General features: G+C 48.1%; 1 protein-coding gene across 1 annotated transcript in view; it reads right to left on the reverse strand.

Moving 5' to 3' along the window:
• LOC129495608 (voltage-dependent L-type calcium channel subunit beta-4) overlaps positions 1–10,568 on the reverse strand; it is a 41,049-nt gene extending 30,481 nt beyond the window's left edge. Inside the window, exons 1-3 of the mRNA XM_055303281.1 lie at positions 10,503–10,568; positions 8,680–8,760; positions 7,224–7,282 (exon numbers count right to left, since the gene is read on the reverse strand). Of these exons, the coding sequence (XP_055159256.1) occupies positions 7,224–7,282; positions 8,680–8,724 (104 nt within the window). The 5' untranslated portion in view covers positions 8,725–8,760; positions 10,503–10,568. The remainder of the gene's footprint in view (positions 1–7,223; positions 7,283–8,679; positions 8,761–10,502) is intronic.
• Between the last annotated feature and the right edge of the window lie 9,605 nt (positions 10,569–20,173).

Consider the following 20,173-nt stretch of genomic DNA (forward strand, 5'->3'; position numbering starts at 1 on the left):
CTTCATTTTACCAAGAAAACTGAGACACAGAGAGGAAGTTCCACGTGATTAGTTAGAGGCTAAGGATGCCTACAACACAGGCTCCCGAGCACCAGGCCAGGCCTTAGTCACCTGACAGTGCTCTTCTCCGGCAGCCCTGAGCCCCAGGGGCCAGCCAAGTGGTCAAGCCCAGACGCGTCTGACCTTGGCCATGTACTGAGAGGCGTCAGGATTTCAATGAGATTAAAGGCGAGTGAACCCCACGTCTCAGTCCCATTACCTAGTTGGCCTTTGCAACTTGAGGTAGGAGACCTCATAGGCAGTCCTGTGCTCCCAGCTCCCTTTACTTACAGGATAGGGTTTGCTTGTTTATTTTTGAGTTTCTGTTTGTTTGTTGTCTTAAGATGGAGCTGCTGGTTACAAACAGTCAAGTTCCAGAGCAATTCAAATCTATGACTAGAGACAAATGGGTTAATTGAGGAACAGAATTCGACTTTCTAGAATAAGGACTTTTGGAGGGCCTAAAAAGTCTATTCTGCATAAGGGAGATCAAATTTTCTAGGTCTATACAAGCCAAATAGTGACCCTTTGTTCTTAAAATTTGAAAGGTTTACCAACAGATGCATTCTCTTATTTTTTAGTGGATTTTAAAAATGTTTACAAAGCCTTTTTCAAACACACACAGAGTTTTACGAGCTTTTACAAGTCTTACAAAAAAGCAGCAAACAAAACAACACACATGCACAGGAAAAAAAAAACTGCTTAATATATTCCACAAACAGGAAAAGGTTCAGGCAATACGGCGTTCTTTTTCTTATTTGTCAACAAAATACCAGCACATTTGTTAATATAAGTCATTTCTTAAACATCTCTTTTTTTAAAAAATGATTGATTGATTGATTGATTGATTGATTTTAATTGATTTTAGAGATGGGGCAGGCAGGGAGAGGGAAATCCCCATGGAGCGTGGAGTCCCTCATGGGCTCAGTCCCAGGACCCTGACGGAGATCACGACCTAGCAGAAAACAAGAGTCGGCCTCTTGGTAAGTATTATTATAAGTTATTTCTTACTAACAGCACACACGCATGCACGAAAGAGCTCAGGACAAGACAGGCACAGCCCAGAAACTCTTCAAAAAGACAAAGCAGAAGTTTCTATTTTCCATACTGAGATGCTACTGTTATCAAAATCAGACACCAGAGCCTAACTTTTTTTTTTAAGGCTTCTCAGCAATATAATTGAAGTTTATATACTTCTTTTTTGTTTTATATACTTTAAAAATACTCTTCATATACTATATGATATTTTTATACTATATTATATATATACATATATATTTTTATATAAATAATATATATAAATATATATTTATATTTCATGATATACTATTTTTATAGTATATGATATATAATATACTATATTATATATTTTTATTATTATTTTCTTACTTAAAACAATGCCCTTTCGACTTCTTTGCTTGCTTTACTCACTGCCTCCAGTGTCTTTCAGTATTTCCATGCGTCTTATTCGATATGTCTTAAAAGTTCCCTACGAGACTCTTCTGTGACAGTGTCAGGGATTATTGTCTCATAGATAAACACGAACAGGAGTTTAATTCCTCAGCAAATTGGGTATAGTAGCAAATGTCACTGAAAACTAGCAAAAATTGTTCTCTAAATCTAGCAAATCTGAATCCCAACTGTTCTTTATTTCTGTTTTGGAATTCATCATAATTGCTGCAATCTATCATGACCTGTGAGTATTAGTTTTCTACAAAAAGTTACTATTTTTAGTTGTAACACATTCATTCAAAAACAATTAGTATTTCCATGTTGGTTCAGAACAGCTCTAAGGTCCTTCTGTACTCTATCCTTGCTACATCTAACATGCAATGCTATTAGTGCACTAATTAAAAAAAAAAAGCCTTCATAGAGAAGACAATTTTTTTAATAAATTAATTTTTATTGGTGTGCTCATCCCGTCAAGTGTCCCCCTCAGTGCCTGTCACCCATTCACCCCCACCCCCCGTCCTCCTCCCCCTCCACCACCCCTAGTTCGTTTCCCAGAGTTAGGAGTCTTTATGTTCTATCTCCCTTTCTGATATTTCCCACACATTTCTTCTCCCTTCCCTTATATTCCCTTTCACTATTATTCATATTCCCCAAATGAATGAGAACATACACTGTTTGTCTTTCTCTGATTGACTTACTTCACTCAGCATAATACCCTCCAGTTCCATCCACGTTGAAGCAAATGGTGGGTATTTGTCGTTTCTAATGGCTGAGTAATATTCCATTGTATACATAAACCACATCTTCTTTATCCATTCATCTTTCGATGGACACCGAGGCTCCTTCCACAGTTTGGCTATTGTGGACATTGCTGCTAGAAACATCGGGGTGCAGGTGTCCCGGCGTTTCATTGCATCTGAATCTTTGGGGTAAATCCCTAACAGTGCAATTGCTGGGTCATAGAGCAGGTCTATTTTTAACTCTTTGAGGAACCTCCACACAGTTTTCCAGAGTGGCTGCACCAGTTCACATTCCCACCAACAGTGTAAGAGTGTTCCCTTTTCTCCGCATCCTCTCCAACATTTGTTGTTTCCTGCCTTGTTAATTTTCCCCATTCTCACTGGTGTGAGGTGGTATCTCATTGTGGTTTTGATTTGTATTTCCCTGATGGCAAGTGATGCAGAGCATTTTCTCATGTGCATGTTGGCCATGTCTATGTCTTCCTCTGTGAGATTTCTCTTCATGTCCTTTGCCCATTTCATGATTGGATTGTTTGTTTCTTTGCTGTTGAGTTTAATAAGTTCTTTATAGATTTTGGAAACTAGCCCTTTATCTGATATGTTATTTGCAAATATCTTCTCCCATTCTGTAGGTTGTCTTTTAGTTCTGTTGACTGTATCCTTTGCTGTGCTAAAGCTTCTTATCTTGATGAAGTCCCAATAGTTCATTTTTGCTTTTGTTTCTTTTGCTTTCGTGGATGTATCTTGCAAGAAGTTACTGTGGCCAAGTTCAAAAACGGTGTTGCCTGTGTTCTCCTCTAGGATTTTGATGGAATCTTGTCTCACATTTAGATCTTTCATCCATTTTGAATTTATCTTTGTGTATGGTGTAAGAGAGTGGTCTAGTTTCATTCTTCTGCATGTGGATGTCCAATTTTCCCAGCACCATTTATTGCAGAGACTGGAGAAGACAATTTTAAAGACCAAAACAGTAAGCACGCTGTCAAGAGAATTGGGATGGAGGGCATACGTATATATGAGCATTCTCCATGGATCCTGCTCCTGCTGGTTGTGTGACCATGGACAAGTCAGGTCATCTTTTGGGCATCAGTATTCTAATCAATAAGATGGTAATGGTGGCTTTGCTAAACTGTCTCATGGAACTGTGGGTAGAGACAAACAAGGTAATTACTCCTAGTGCTTTATGTTGATGGGCACAGAGTGTATGTAAGTCAACTACTGGAGGTTTTCACCACTGGAGGAGACAGTTTCTTTATATCCTATGCTCAAAACTTAGTCTACCATGAACTCTCCCACTTCCAGAGTCCATGAAATTCATATATACTTTGAGGTAAGAGAATCAGCTCAGACACGTTGTAATCAAAAGCTGCTAATTTAAATATTGGTGTTTGGCATTCGAGTGTTCAATTGCTTCTCTCTAGTGTTTGATCACCAATGAGTCTGCACTTAGGGAGAGAACGGTAGAAGGTGATAAGAGAGTGATACCGATTTTGAAACAGAAGGTACCGTGTTGTCCTTTTCCATTTGTTGACTATGGTTACAAGTTGTTTTCGTCCCGCTGTCGTGGCCGCTGGGTGACAGCGTCAAGGGTGCCCATTGCTGTTTGTTAATAAAAACTACCTCCCTGAGTCTCCTGAGTTGTACTGCCGGCCTCTTTTCTTCAAATTCTTTCTCGAACCCCTTTTCTCCTTTGAGTGGCCTTCGACTAATAACTTCAGCTTTAGATCTCTTCTATACAGGCCACAAGAAGTTCATTTAGGATTTTTGGCCGTGATCACGTTGGTTACAAAGTGTTGGATAACTGCCGTAGAGCCGATCTGATCTAGTTGTGAAAATGCATGATGCCAACTTCACTGGAGTTGGAAATGATGAGCATAGGTCAACACATGGCAGTTGGTTTAACTGCCTGCTGTTGAGACTGTGAATGGGGCATTCAACCAGCTGAACCAGCTGCTGGGTAGGCTCCCCTAATTTATGATGTGTGCGTAGGAACTGCCACCATGCATGGATGCCCACGTGCACAAGGGTCCCCCAGGATCTAGTTGGTTTTTATATGCTTTTTATTTTTCTTACTTGTATTATAGTCCTACGGTAGCAGTCACAGCAATAAAATTGTGTAATAAGTAGCTCTCAACTGACTCAAATAATTTGAGGTATTTAAAAGGGCAAGTATATTATTTTGTAACACTCAAGCTGCTGGACTTGAAATCCAGTTTGTTGAGTTATTTTCTAACCAGGATCTGAAAAAAACAAGACTGAAGAAAGTTTCTTAGCCGATAGATCCCCCCCCCTTTTTTTTTGCTCTTTCTGAAAAATAGTGAGACTTTTCCTTGACTCCTTTGTCTAACCTTCTGCCTTCATAGCCAATTAGACGCTGAGTAGGTTTCCACCAGACCATTCTGTTTATGCCGCATCACGGTGCTGAAGCCTTCTGCATAGCTGTTCTCTTGGCTGGTTTCATTTAAAGACTATTTGTTGTTTCCTCTCCCTTTATTAATTGGTAAAACATAATGCAGCAGGCTGTCACAGCTCAAAATGTAAGGCTATTCCCCACACAGCAGATGTGTCGGAGTCAGTGTGAAGCTACAAGCGCGTTGCTTCTCCCTTATCAGAGTCTCTACATATTCTCAGCTAACGGCTCCATTCCTGGTTTTTCTGCCGCACTGGCCTCTCGTTATTTGAAAGCAAGTCCACTCTGCTACTCCGGCCTTTCCTGTCTATCTTTTCCCAACTCTGCCATAAATCAGGTCTCTGCAGACCTCATCTCTTTCTCCAACTACTGCATTCACCGCTGTTTGAATCTTCCTCCCATCCCTGCATCTTCTGCTGGGCCACCGGACCATATGGAGCACCTGGCACTGACACTTTAAATCTATTTCTACTAACACCATCTTCAACAGCATGTGTAAATGCTTGACGCAGTAGGTCCACCAGACTCGAAACGGATCTCTGCCATTAAAATCAAATTCGCTTCCTCTTCCCGGGCCTGAAAATTGAGGAAGAGCCTCAGATGCTTCATTCTTGAAAGGCATAATTAAGCCACTCACTTTCTCTTTGTTAAATTTTAATAGTTCCCTCCTTTTTTCCCCGTAGGCCCTACCTGTCAGACTGCTGCAAATACTGTCTTGTATAAAGGTGCTACGTGGTGACGGACTCAACGTGACACAGGCGGGCTGCACGATGGGGTAGGATCTGCTCGGCCTGGGACTGAGACGTGGTGGCCCGATGGCTCAGGACCTCTTAAGGCGAGGACGGCCCAGGTTACAACCGCGTGACTCTCAGCACAGTGACCCAGAGGGCAAGCCGCGCAGGCTCGCTGCGTCCCTGCCGCCGAGGGCCACCCGAAGCTCAGGGCTGCGGCCCAGTTGGCGGCGGCCAGGCCGAACTGCTGTCACGGTCAAGACTCAGAGCTCAGCCATCCTTTGCGGCGCTCCTTGCAGAGCGAGCTGGCCGTGAGCAAGCATCCTCCAGCGGAGCAGCTGGCCCGGGTGCGTGGCTGCTCCAGACCACGGCCAAGGACCTGCACTTGCCCTCCAACTGCATGCTCAGGGCTTCACGTCTGTTTTCTTGGGAACGACTTTGTTCTCCGCCTTCCAGAGCAGGGACACAAGGAGCAGGACACAGCCACGGCCCTCTCACAAGCCTCTGGAGTCCATCCCACGCACGTGGCGCAGACGGCCACGCGCCCATCAGAACCTCTGTCCACCCTGCTGGGCCCAGCCTGCATTCCCATCCGCTTCGCCGTGGCCTGGCCACATCATGTCCCGCCCAGGCAGCCGTGGGCATCCGCGGCTCACCCCGGGGCGCCCACGAGCATGCCACACACTTTTGGACCGCCTCCCCGGCCCACGTCGGCCACCTCACACTGTTCTGAGAGCAAGAGTGGCCCGCGCCGGTTGGAGCCCTTACCTTCGTAGCCCTTCGTGTACTCAGCCATCCACCTAACAGCACGGACGCATTCGGGTTTCTTGAACTAAAATCTCAATTATTGGAACCAAAATCTCAGTTTCTTTGTATTTGGTCCCAGAAGCTAATGAATATTGTAAACCCAGTTACCTAGAAGCTTTTCTTTTGACAAACACATACAGCTTCTACTTAAAGCATTATTAGGTTTGCTTTTTTCCTTAAAATACCATAATTTAAAAAAATCTTTCTGAAGCTACTTTGAAAAACATCTGGCAAGTTGGGTGCATGTACTCATACTTCTCGTTTTCTGCATTTCTAGTAAGCCTTCAGTGTTTGCAGTGTGGCTATTTTCAAAAGGAGTGCATTTTGCACTGCGAAGGAGCTTAGTAGTGAGTCAATATGGACTTTTTACCATTTCTCTGCAAAACACAGCAACTCTTTCAAGCATTTTTCACAAAACTTAAATGATTAACTTATTTGATGGCTGGAGACTGAGCCATGTTAATCCTACGATACGTGCAAAATATACCAATAAAATACAAGGTGATTTCTGGTAAAACACCCAGAACTAAGTACCATCGCCTGCAAACAGTGACTTTGGGAAGCTTATGATGAAAACATTTCTTGCACTCTTCTTTTCAGGAATCTCAGTCCTTTATACCTTTGCATGAGACACACATACATGCACACACACACATACTCATGCACGGTTCCCAAGTATTACTACCAGCTTGACCAGCGAGCCACCAGGTTTATCAGAAATATTCTACATTTTCATTAATATTTTTCACAAAATAAGTTTGGCATGAATTCACTAACAAGCAAGGAAATAGAGACCAACACATACATTTAATTAAAACAAATGGGTTATTTTCCTTCTCAAGGTCCTCTCTCCCTTGGGGATTCAATGCTATACTTCATAACTTCATATCTTCAGAATTCTTTCACTGTTTTCTTCCCTGAACACTGAGTTAACTTTTAATTAGAGAGCTTCTGCAATCACTGGAAACACAGATCCACAAATCAATTTATCATACATGTTCAGTTAAAGGAGAATAAAAATACAAAAACATCTGTATGTCTCACCTCCCATCAAACCTGTGCTTCAGGAAATCAAAGAGGGCTTTCTGCATCATGTCTGTTACCTTTGCAGAGGTGAGAAAAAGAGAATGAGGCAAACACACGCAGAGACAGAGAGAGAGAGAAGTCAAAGGTGAGAGAGGTGGAAGGAAGGGACACTTTGAGCAGAGACCCTACCCGGCCTGTTGTCTCGGAGGCAGTAGGCCAGGTTACCTGGAAGGCATCGCTCATGCTTAACCACTTAAAGGGACTGAACTCTCCCCCTTGGGTGTCCTCTAGGGTGTTGGGGCATGACCCAGCAGTGGTCGCTAGACCCAAGGCAGACCCCCTTCCCTTCTTAGTGACAGAAGGGGAGCCAAGAGGCCACAATGGGCTGGCTTGGCTGGCAGGTGCCACCTGAGTGGTGCTCGCGTCCAGCGAGGAGCAGCTGGAGCCCAGGACCCAGCCTCCCCATGGTAGGAATTCTCCATCACTATAGCTCGTCTGACGTTCCCCACTTAGAGGCCAAGGGGACGGGGGAAGAAGGAGGGAGACTGGCAGGGGGGAGGAGAAGGGGATGGGATTCTTGGGTCTGCCTCAACGAGATTCGTTAATTCGTTCAATAAATGGTATTGAGGACTATGTGATGGACACTGTCCTAGCTCAGTGGCAATGGTACCCTGCGGGTTGCCCACCTTCAGAGTTAACGTCCTGCATCTCCTCTGTGCTAGCACAAAGTCCGAATGGCATCGTCTGAAATGTAGGACCCCTGAGTCTTTACTCTTTTCCTCCTTACGTGGTATTGTTTAATCTCTGAACAAGCTCATTAATGTTTCCACTGGAGGTTTTTCCCCCTTCTGTGTCCTTAAAATAAATAAGCACAGAAATATTTGGTGGGGTATGCCATCATCTTGAGCACCCAGCAAGGTGAGATTTGTTGGTGCTCTGAAGGTTCAGGTTTGCTGGCAGGTTTGCTGCCTACATGTTCTCCTATGCTGTTAATACTCAATTATTTCTTTATTTTTGTTCAAGTAAGCTCTACACCCAATGTGGAGTTTGAGCTTATGACCCCAAGATTAAGAGCTGCGTGCTCTACCACTGAGCCAGCCGGGTGCCCCATACTTGATTATTTCCTTTTTTTTTTCTCATACTTGATTATTTCTAATCGTAATAGGAATGGTTGAGACAGAGTCCTTCACTTTGAATTTAATGCAGAGCAAACCGTTGACCAGAACTTTCTACTTTAAATGTTTTAAGGGATATATTTCTAAACAAAGAGATACATGTAAGAGGAGAAGTGTCCCAGAAAGGGAAGAAAGAGTGAAAGGCCACATAGGCCCCACACTGTGCCCCCCGCCTTCACATGAGGGGAGTTGGCCCCACAGGTAGCCAGGTGTAAGCAGACTCCGGAAGAGCAAGCCCCCGACAGCTGTTTCCTAGACTCCCGATCAAGAACCGAAGCAAAACAGATTGGTATTTGTACCTCATAACCCTTCAGTGACGGCCCCACTAACACCACTGGACGCATGGATGGCACGACATCATAAGGAGGAATGTGCTCCGTCTGAAAAAGATGATTTGACATGCATGACAAGGTGAGGCTAAGCACACCTCCTCGACAGCCACAGCACTCACAATTCTCAGGTCAAATGAGAAATGATTACCACGGGTCCCCACCGAGGAGGCTCCTCCCTTGTTTTATGGCCATTTGGGTCACTGAAATGGAACATTGCAGGCACGTATGGATAGAGACCTTAACAGTAAATTTAAAAAGGAAACACGACTTACCACTTTTTGCTTCTGTTTTGCTAAAAAACAACAATGAGAGCCATATCAAAATACGTAATCTCTGTAAGTGATAGTACATGATTTTAAAAGATGGGAGAATACCAATTTTTCCCTATGATTTTCATCATTTCACAATTCCCCATTCTGAAGAGCACTACTCTACTATTTCATTCTGGACAAGACAATTTTGAAGAGGAAAAAAAAAAGGCAGTTTCCTCCTTGTACGCATGACCTTATATCCTGACTTCCTATTGGGTGTGGAGGGTGGACTTTCTCATAACGCGGGAAGTTCTGGGCCAGCTGTGGGCCACAGGCTGCTCCCTGCTGGACACACAGCATGCAATGTAGCTGAGAACAACGTGGACAAATAAAATTTGTTTTTGATTTTTTTTTTTTTTACGATAGTCATACAGAGAGAGAGAGAGGCAGAGACACAGGCAGAGGGAGAAGCAGGCTCCATGCACCGGGAGCCCGACGTGGGACTCGATCCCGGGTCTCCAGGATCGCGCCCTGGGCCAAAGGCAGGCGCCAAACCGCTGCGCCACCCAGGGATCCCTAAAATTTGATAAAAGGGAACTTGGAATAACGATTTAGGTAAAAATGATCATCACCCCAATCACTAGTTATTTTAGGATTTGTGATTTTGATGGCCCATGAGGAAATTTTGCAGTCCTATATGGGTTTGTAAGTTTTTCACCTACTTTCCAGGATATTGACACATTTTTCCTTGTTACGTTGTTCTTAATTTCAAATAAAACCATATCCAGTCATTCCTGTTCTTTCTTGTCTGTAATAGTACAAAGCTGCAACGATGTAAATGTCCAACAGACGGGGATGAGGCAAAATATTTTGATGTCTGATTAAACTGGTTCCGTGGTCACCCAAGCAGGTCCAGTCCATCTGAGGACAACCTGGAGACCTACTTCCGTTCAGAGACCAGGAGCTCAGGAAGGATCCAGACGCACAAGAACCCCAGACTCAGTTATCTGCTGTCCAAATAGAAATGAGGTCGTCCAGGCTTATTCAATGCTTCAACCCTCCCAACCTCCACAGCCTGGGCTGTACTGTCCTAAAGTTCCCCATGGAGACTGGAACAGAGCATTTTCTTAAGAGTCTACAACTTTTTTTTTCTTTTAATTGGCCTTCACCATCTTAAAGTCTGTTGGGTTCTTGGGTGGAATAATACAAGATTATATGGGAGATTGAATTGCACAATGGACAGTTACTGGCTCTGGGGGGAAATAAGACTTTTCAAAATTAGATCATAATGATTTGGATTTTTGGCATCCAAGTATCCTTTAAATTGTATAAATTGAATCGAATCACTATAGAAAGAAAGTGAGCAATGAAATACTAAGTAGAAGAATCTTTAAATCAAGGCTTTAAATCATTTCCAAATTAGTAAAAATACTTGCGGTTATGTTCAAACATTAAGAAAGGAAAACATTCCATTAGAAGGAGATAAAGTAAAACCCTCACCTGTTAAAACAAAACAAAACAAACCAAAAAATCCCTCACCTGTTGATGTGGGTGTTGCTCGAAATGTCCCTGATACCATTTCTCCAAGACTTGAAGAAGAATTTCCACTGGATTTCCTAGGATATAGGAAAGGAACTTAGGACTCATTCCCCAGATTCCTCGCAAATAGAACATGAGAGTATAAAGCTTTCTTTGGCCTAAATCCTACTAAATAATTCAAAACACATCAAATCCTGCTTTGGAGAAGAACTTCAAGAATCTGTCCAAATGTCTTCTTTGACCTGTTTTGCAGGGAAGCTGCAAATACTTTGCAAAAAGTATCTCTCCTAGTTACTCAATGCAGAAATCAGGCGGAAAAAATCACGGACAGAAACAGTCTCGTGAATTGAGGCTTAACTAACACCAGTCATCAACGCACCAGTGGGATGACAGCTCAAAACAAGCCATCAGAGCCAGAAGAGGCATTTCTTTTTAAAAGTGATTATATGGGAGGCAGAATTAGGAAAAGATGGTAAGGATTTGGTCACAAATATTATCTGTGACCACTCCTCATGTGAGAGCCTGCAGGGGCCCTTGGGAGCCAACCCTTCCTACTTCTCTGGGGTTCCTTCCTCTCAGGCTCGATCTCACAACCCCGAGATCACATCTGACCTACAGACTCTAGGTCATAACACTCTAGTTTCTCATCCTGGCTTTGCCATTTGCTAGTTGCGGGACCTTGGCATATCACACTTCATGTTTCTGAGCCTCAGTTTCCCTATCTACAGAATCAGTTACATCTCATGGGTTGGTATGAAGAAAAAATAAGATCATGTCTATGAGCTCTTTGTTTTACCCTTTTAGTTCCAAAGTACAGAATAACATTATTGTTTTCAAAGATTCTATTCATTTATTTTAGAGCGAAATAGAGAGAAAGCACGAGTAGGGGGCAGGGGCAGAGGGAGAGGGAGAGAGAGCACCGTAAGCAGGCTTCAACATAGGGCTCGATCTCACAACCCTGAGATCATCACCTGAACCGAAATCAAGAGTCGGGCGCTTACTGACTGAGCCACCCAGGTGCCCCAGGACAAAATCACATTATGAACTAATCATAACAAAATAACTACTTTGGAAATGATAATAATACATTTATTATTTCATTCAATGAACTTTGTTGAGTACCCATTGTTCTAGAAACTAGGAACACAATAGTAGGGGGAAAAGACAAAAATCCTTTCCTTACAGAGACAGATTTTAGTAGGAGACACCACCGTCAAACAGATGAACAGATAAATATATAGTATTTCTGACAGTTCTAAGTGCAATGGAGAAAATGAAGTCAGGAGAGAGATAGGAAGCAAGGCAAGGGAAGTGGGTACAATTTTAAAGACGGTGGCTGGAAAGGGGTCACTGAAAAGGTGATACTTAACAAAAATCTGAAGCAGATGAAGGAGTAAGCTGGTGGAAATATGAAGAAAAGGATTCCAGTAAGAAGAAACTAGCAAGTGCAAAGGTCCTGAGGTCGGAACATGCATTCCCGATGTGTTTAAGGAGCAGGAAGAGAGATAAACAGTCAAGAGTAGGAATAAGATAAATTAATAGTTAATAATATTATAGGCATGTGATATACTAAAAAAAGATTGATAATTAAAAGTGGGGCAGGGGCACCTGAGTGGATCAGTCAGTTAAGCATCCCTTGTTCCCAGCTCAGGTCTTGATCTTAGGGTTGTGAGTTCAAGCCCTGTTTTTGGTTCCATGCTGGGCATGGAGCCTACTTGAAAAAAATTTAAAGATTAAAAATTAAAATAAAAAAAATGGGGCTAACTGTGCTTTTGGGATGTCTCATCACTGTTTACGGAGCTCCCGATAAGACGAAGGCAAAAGGGCCCCCAAAGAACGGAGGAGTTTCTGAAGCAGAAAAGGATCCGGCAGAAAAAGGAAGTTGAGGGAGGTGGGCGGGGGGACAGGGGGACTGGGGGACGGGCACCTGATGGGACGAGCGCTGGGTGTGAGGCTGTATGTTGGCAAATCGAATTTAAATCCAAAAATTTTTTTCTAAAAAGGAAGTTGAGAGTCAAAAAGGAAGAACTGAGCCTATGTTGGGTCTTTCCAAAAAAAAAAAAAAAAAGATAACAGATATCAAATTCACGCTTTGGGGTAGGTTCCCAATACGTGCAGGCTCAGTGTGACCCTGGTTTCTCCTTTCCAGGGCTTGCATGTCTCCCCGGGACCTACAAATACCTACACTCTGAGGTTTTTGTGGCTGTGTCATTAGTTCGCTAGAGGGTGGTTCATCCCACGTTAGATGGTGTCTTCATCCCGCTGCAAGAGATGGCAGGTGCCCTGGGTACAGAAGGGGGTTTGCAGGCCTGTGGGGCACCAGTGTACCCCGCCCCCCACGCCACCTGAGAGAGGGTCTCTGAGAGCTAGCCAGGGAGGCCCAGCAGGTCAGGCCCAGCTCCCACCTGCACGGTGAGCGCGTGGAGGACGGCTTAATCTGCAGGGAGGCCTTGCCGGGGCCACAGAGCAGTGTCCGCTGCGGGTGCGCGTGGGTGCCAGCTGGCACCCGCTTCAGCACGCCGTGGGGTGCGTGCTCCCAGAGCCCCTTTGCGTCACTTCCAAAAACACCTCGTACACAGAGAAGCCCCCTGTACTCTGAGAGCGTGTATTTTTCACTGAATAAGCAAACTTGAAAACACCATCTTATTTCTCTACCCCCCCGCCCCCCCCAAAAAAATCCATTTATAGAAACGAAGGTGCCTTACCCTCCGTGAAAACGTCCCCTTTTCTGTTCTTGCTGAATCCGTATGTTCTCCAGTCTGAGCGGACTTGGGATGAAGCCAATCTCGCACCCCTCTTTCACCAGCCTTCCTATCCACCAATCATTGTTATATTTCTGGAATGCAGACGTAGAACTGCTATCAGTAGTAATTCGCTTACCTTCACGTTGCATTCATTAGTTTCCGAGGAGATGAACCGGACGCTGAGTCTGTCCTACCACACCCCGCGATAACCGTGCTCCTGTGGTGTCGCACCCGGTTAGAGGTACCCCTGCATCTGCACGCTAAAGCTAAAGTCTGCAAACCGAAGGCCCCAGAGAGCAAATAATCTAGGCTTTGCAGGCCACGCGGTCTCTGTCGCCACTATTTAAACCCGCTGTTGTCCCGCGTAAGCGGCCACAGACGGCGCGTACACCATGCTTCAGCTCGCTTTCCTTTCTACAAGAGACGGCAGGCTAGACCCGGCCGCAGGCCACGGTTTGTCCATCTCTGGGCTGCAGGTGGGGCCCGACCTCTGGATTCCTTTGGTCCTTGTCAAGCAGCCCCAGCCGATGACCAAAGAGTAGATTCTACAGTAATGACTAGGAATCAGCATAACTGGAAGCCTGGAGAGCAAGGCGGACAAATCCGTTCCGCTGTCACTACCTGTCAAAAGCCCTCAGCTAAAGGCTCCGGGACACTGTCTGTCATCTGTTCTCATTGGAGAACTGTGGTCTTCCAGCTTTACTAGTTAAGATCCACCTCCCTGCCCAATGAACACGAAGCCTACTCTTACAGAGTAGAGCTTACGCGTTGCTGCAAATGCATGCAATGTTTGAAACGATCTTCAATAGCCTCAAGTCCAATAGCGACACCAGGATTTCCATCCACATGAAGTTCTGCGACACAAAAAATCAGAAAATAAAGCCAAGCGAAGGCTTGAGCCAGCCTGGGCGTAAGACTCGGTGAACACGACCCTATTCAGGGGGTGAACGAAACCGTCTTTGCAATTACACATTTACTGGAGCCTAGCTCCGAGGCCATGTTTATTTTTTTATTTTTATTATTTCTTAAAGATTTTATTTATTTATTCATGAAAGACAAAAAGAGAGGCAGAGACAGAAGCAGGCTCCATGCAGGGAGCCCGACACGGGACGCGATCCCGGGTCTCCAGGATCACGTCCTGGGCTGAAGGCAGGCGCTAAACCGCTGAGCCACCCAGGGACCCCCCGAGGCCGCGTTTAATGCAGGCCACCTGCCTCAAGGGACGGTGTCCGGTAGGTGAAGGTTAGGAAGCAGGTGCCAGCCCTATGGTTTTCGTCCTCCACAGGTGATTCCAATAACTTTGTCTTCATCTGTATCAGGCGAGGTAACGCTCTTCCTCTTGGATCCAAAAAGTATCCGCGTTTCCCAAAATGAAAACCTCTACGTCGTGGACTTTGCTTAGCTCAGACAAAGCGAGATTCATACGCACAGGACGCAGATACACTGAGAGGGAGGGGCGGATGGTTTCCTGAAGTCGTTGCCGCATGAAACTCTGCAGAGCTTTGAGCAATCCTCAGCAATAGCCTCACACTCAAAAAAGCAGAACCAAAGTGGCTTCGGGATGTGGCCTTTATGAGGGACGCAGCCCCTACCCGGGGCGTGCAGGGTGTGCACTGTGACTACAATTGAGAAATTTGATGTGACCTAATATAAAATCTTGAACAGCCAAAGTCTTGGTTTTTCCTGTCTTCCCATCTCATATTTCAGGGTAACAGGCCTGAAATAACGGGCCCGTTTGTTCTGGAATTAACAAAAGGCAAGGGGACCCCACCTTAGAACCTAGGGTGGTGGGTCTGGAGTGTAAGTGTTCTTGCGGTGGGGACAGAGCAGGCCACGGGGCAGTAAGTTCCTTCCTGAACGGCGAGCAGGCCCCCGGGAACAGGACCGCGCTACGTGGCACCCGGGCGCCCTCGAAGGGCCTCCGGGGATGGTGGACGGCAGCCTCCCAATCTGCTCTAGTTTCATTCTAGGAAGCGGCTAACGCTCAGTGAGACTCTGGCTCAGGGGCAATAAGGGTCTTTGAGCTTCCCGGCAGGAGGCCGCCTCCAACGGTCAAGAGCTTGCACACTCGGCAGTTGGCGTACGTGATCCATGGAGCTGTGGCTTCTCTGTGCGCGTAGGCCTCTCCCGGCTGAGGAAGGTCATGGCAGAGCACGGCGGGGGTGGGGGCGCTTAGAGGACAGGGGACCCGAGGGCCTTCACCTGTGCTCCAGAAATGTGTTAGTTTGCGCTGATGTGCTGGGGCGCGGGGCCCGGGTCTGGAAGGTCGCCTTGGCACTGCTCCAGTCCTTCTTGCTTCCATTTCCCGAACACGATTAGCCCTTTCTTACTGGATATTATCTGAAAACACGTGGTTCTGATCCACGTGGATCCGCAGCCCACCACCCTACGTCGGGCTGCCCGCCTGAACGGAAGGTCACTCACTGATCCAGGAACCTATAAATCGCAAAGCAACCAACCGGGCCAACGGAGACCCCAGAGGGAGCGAAGGCGAGCAACGACCCGGCGAGGCTGGGATGTGGCTGCGCATGCGTCCCGTGCGCGAGGCCTTCGCTCACCTTTCGAAGCTCTGCGTCTCCCTGGAAACAGCAGGTGCCGGCCGTCGAGGAGTACAGTTTGGTCATTTTTGACGGACACGGTGGGACAATCAACGTGACCGTTCAGACGTGGGGCCACGTGTTTCAGGCTCAGGGGCCTTGTCTACTCGGCAGACGTGGACAACCCCGCCTCACACACGTCTGAAGATGCGGAGGCTGTGGAGTGGACGCTTCTGGGTCCTGGGTCCTGGGTCCTGGGGCAGCAAGGCTGTGATGTGGCATGCCAGGAAGACCAGGGGCTCTGGTAGGGGCCCAGCGGGGCTGCTGGGCACCCAGTACCCACCAACGTCTCCATCCACAAGGGCCTCCGACCATCTATCTTCCCTAGATCCTATCCCTAGGCATGTCCTTAAGGGCCTGGTTTGGGGTGCTTTCAGGGCTTCTGGGGGGCTGCACTGTCACACATGCCATGTCTGCCGCAGCTGCCTGCTAGCGAGGCTCTGAGCAGGGCGTCTGTGCCCGTCCTCTCCCTCGGGTCACAGCAAGTGAGGAGTCGCCCTCCCATCACAAATGCGCCCCCAGCCGGGGCCGGGATCCCACCCTTCGTGCCTACTCAAACCCTGCACCCCCTCACCGAGCTTTCCTTCCCTGTCCACCTCTCTGCCGCCGTTGGTTAATGTCAAGCCGGTGCACGTGCTCCAGGAGCCCCCATCTCGGAAGGGAACCTCTGACTCCATCGTCTGGAGGCTAGACTGGCCCGCGTCCTCTCCCTCGAGAGCAGGCTCTGCGCTTGCCAGAAGCGCCTCCTGACCAGCCCTTCTCTCCTCATCCTCCTTCGTTCGGCTTCCAGACAACCGTCCCGATGACTCCCACGCTGCTGACCCCCAGATGCCAGCCCAGCGTCCGTTCCCCACTCCTCACTCGCCACGGCTGGTGGCTTCCTCCTCGGGAACACTCTCCTCCCCTGCTGCCCATGCATTACTCCGCCCTGGTTTTCCCCACGTATCTCAGGCTCCTCCTGCTCTGCTTCCTTGTCTGTGAGGTCATTCACATGGACCACCTGTGCAGGACCCAATCCCTTCAGATTTGCCGTCAGGCTGCGTTCTCTCCTCCCTGTCCTCCCTGTCCTCCCGCTCCTCCCACTCCTCCCTCTCTAGGGGACTTGGATCATTGTCACAGCTCTAAATGCCACACGTCAACTAATGACCTGAACTGACATCTTTGGCCCAACCTTTTCCCCAAGTTCCAGATTCGTATGTCGAGCTTCCACTTGACATGTCCTTTGAGATGTCCTCTCCCCAGCGGGCCCCTCCGTCCCCACCTCAGGTGTCTGCATCCCGGTTGCTCAGTTCACAAACCTCGACCTCCTTGACCACGCACACATTCTCCCGCAGCCTTAGGCTCATCTCCTGCTCCATCACCAGTTCTCCTCGCCGAATGCTGGCCACACACCTCCGGCCTCCAATCTGTCTACCTCTTTCCCTCTCGCTGCTGCCACGTGGGCTCAATGCCACGGTCTCTCACCGAGAATGGTGCTAACAGTCTCCCTGGCTCCATACTTACCCGCCCTACCCAACCCCCCCCATCCATCGCGCATCGTCTCTACGATAATCAGAACAGCTTTTAAAAAAAATAATAAATTCATCCCACTCCTTTGTTTTTAAAGTCTTCGGTGGCTTCTTACCACAAATAGAATAAAATGTCTCATCATCACTGGAAGGTCCTCCTCGACCTGTGCCCTGCTCACGTCTACAGCTGTCTCCTGCTAGTAAGTCCCTGGCCCACTGCCTTACAGCCGCGCGGGGTCTCCTTCTGCCAAAGTGCCTTTGCACATGGTGCCTCCTCTCCCTAGAAGGCTCCTCTTGCTCTCCTTGAGGTTGGCTCCTCTTCGGCTGTCAGGTCACATCCTCCAAAAGGCCTTCTCTGGTCACCCCCGTATTTAACAGGATATGTGACGTTCTCATCCCCCTACTTCAAATTTTTGAGCATCTGCTTAATTTCCCCTCCCCCCAAAGCATTCACAGTTTGGAATCATTTATTTATGATCTGTCTCCCCACTGGATTGACGTCCACGAGGGACTGGAATCTGTCTGCTTTGCTGACAACTCCTGCCAGGGCCGGGCACAGGCTAAAGGCTCAAGAACGAGACCTTGAATGAGAACCAGAGCAAAGGAACAGTGTAGACAAAGCCCCAGCCAAATCACACAGCCATGGCGCAGACACTCAGAGGTCGGACCTGCTTGCTACCAAAGCGTTAGAACTCTGTACGTCTCAGTGTCACTAGCGCCATCGTAGAATGCAGAGCTTCAAAGACAACGATTTTCAGAGCAGTCATACATTCACCGCGTGCAGCTCGTTTAGGACCGGCGGGCGGGGTGGCAGGTGCAGGTGTCCCAGGGACGTGGACTGATCGCCGTATGTCGATCACATGCCTCAGGTGTCCCTTCACTGTCCCCCTCTCTTTTTCCTAAAACCGGTTTCCATCGCCTCCGTCCTCGCAGAGCCACCAGCAAGTAGGGACGCTGTCCGCCCTCTGCCGTCCCGCCGTCCGCCCCCGGCCCCGTCGGGAAGACCCAGGCAGAACAAGGCAGGAGGACTGTGCCCCTCCTCGGCCTCATTCTTCAGCCTGCCTCCCAGACGCTGTCCCTCCCCTCTCTGCAGGCACCTCACGCAATCAGCGGTGGTTTCTCCCTCCAACGTGTCTCCCTGGGCTCAACGTCTCCATGTAGCTAACAGGCTGAAATCCTTCCTACCTTAAAAAAATAAGACGCAAATAAAAATTTAAAGACACTCTCTCGATTCTATAACTGACCTTTTTTTTTTTCTTTTTCTGGCTACGATGCACTCTCCTTTTCAACTCAAAGCTTTTAGGAAGAGCAAACCGCCCTTCCTGTCCTCTGGCCCCCAGATTATGTGGGTAAAGGCCCATCGGGACTTCACGAGGCTCTCACGCCCCGGACACGCTCCTAAAGCCTAAGTCCTGCGCACACGCTCCCTGCAACAAGGCATCCCTCTAACTTCCTTATTCTACCCCCGCGCCCCCTCCGTCCGAGTCCGAGCACACCCTCCCTTCTTTATTTGGAAAACCCACAGGGCCCTCTGCCCTCCGAGGGAGCTCCACAGCTGGCCTTTCTCCATCATCCTATTTCACTGCCTCCACCCTTGCTGCCCGTGTGCAATCTCCCAGCCCCGTCTGGGCGCCCTTTGCTGCCCTCCCGCCTCGGCAACCCCCCTGGGCCCCTGCTATGCTAATACCAGGGCGGCTGCACCTGCCCACACGTAAAACCCCTCCCTAGCCCACTGCCGGCTGATGAGGCCCAGGCTCGTTCGCAGGCCGCCCTCCGCGCCCTGGCCCGTCCCCTGTGCAGCTCCCTCCCCCTCGCACTGCCCTCCAGCCCGGCCTGGTGCCGCCCCTGCGGCTGCCCAGCCTGAACCCCCCCAGGCCCGGCCCTTCCCAGAGCTCCCCGGCCCCTGATCCTCCTCCCCCAGGCCAGGTGGTTCCCCAATACCCGTGCCTTTTTACTATGATGGAATTTATCACCCTGAGCAGACACCAGGCACCTGCCAGTCTCTTCCACCAGACTCGGAGCCCCCGAGACCCGTGGGAACCGTGTGCCGTCATCTCTGATCTCGCAGCGCCCGGCACCACGTCCGAGATGAAGTAGGATTTCTTTTTTTTTTTTTTTTTTTTTTTTTTTTTAATATTTTTTTATTTTATTTATTTATGATAGTCACAGAGAGAGAGAGAGAGAGAGGCAGAGACACAGGCAGAGGGAGAAGCAGGCTCCATGATGCACCGGGAGCCCGACGTGGGATTCGATCCCGGGTCTCCAGGATCGCGCCCTGGGCCAAAGGCAGGCGCCAAACCGCTGCGCCACCCAGGGATCCCTGAAGTAGGATTTCTAAATGAACATTTTTGAGGCCATGATCCCACCTCTCGGGCTGCAAGGCCTCAAGTCCTCCCCGTGCTGCTCACTCCCTTAAGTTTCCTGGTTCCCGAAGTCCTCTGCCCTCTTCTTGACTTTAACACTTCAATTGTTATGCTTCCATGTTGGTTCCAAGGTCAAGGTCCGCAGGTTATGGCACAGACGTCTATAGCTACAATATCCCCTGTGAACGGTCCCTCAGGGGTAGGCGCCAGGCCACCAAATTCTGATTTCCCTAAGTTGGGTCCCTAGGTCTGTGCGGGCACACAAGGGATTGAAAGGTGACCAGGGGACCACGGATCTGTCCTAAACCCCTCCTATGACGATGGTGATCCAATGTGACCATGCAAGCGACGCTCTTGGTCCCCTAAACCTCACTGACAACGAATGGATCTGGAAAGCCCCGAAATTAAGTGAGGTGACCCAGCGGCAGCTGCCCCGGGCTCCGCTCGGCTGCGTTTGGC

This window comes from Nyctereutes procyonoides, unplaced genomic scaffold, assembly GCF_905146905.1.
Source record: "Nyctereutes procyonoides isolate TBG_1078 unplaced genomic scaffold, NYPRO_anot_genome, whole genome shotgun sequence".
NCBI lineage: Eukaryota > Metazoa > Chordata > Mammalia > Carnivora > Canidae > Nyctereutes > Nyctereutes procyonoides.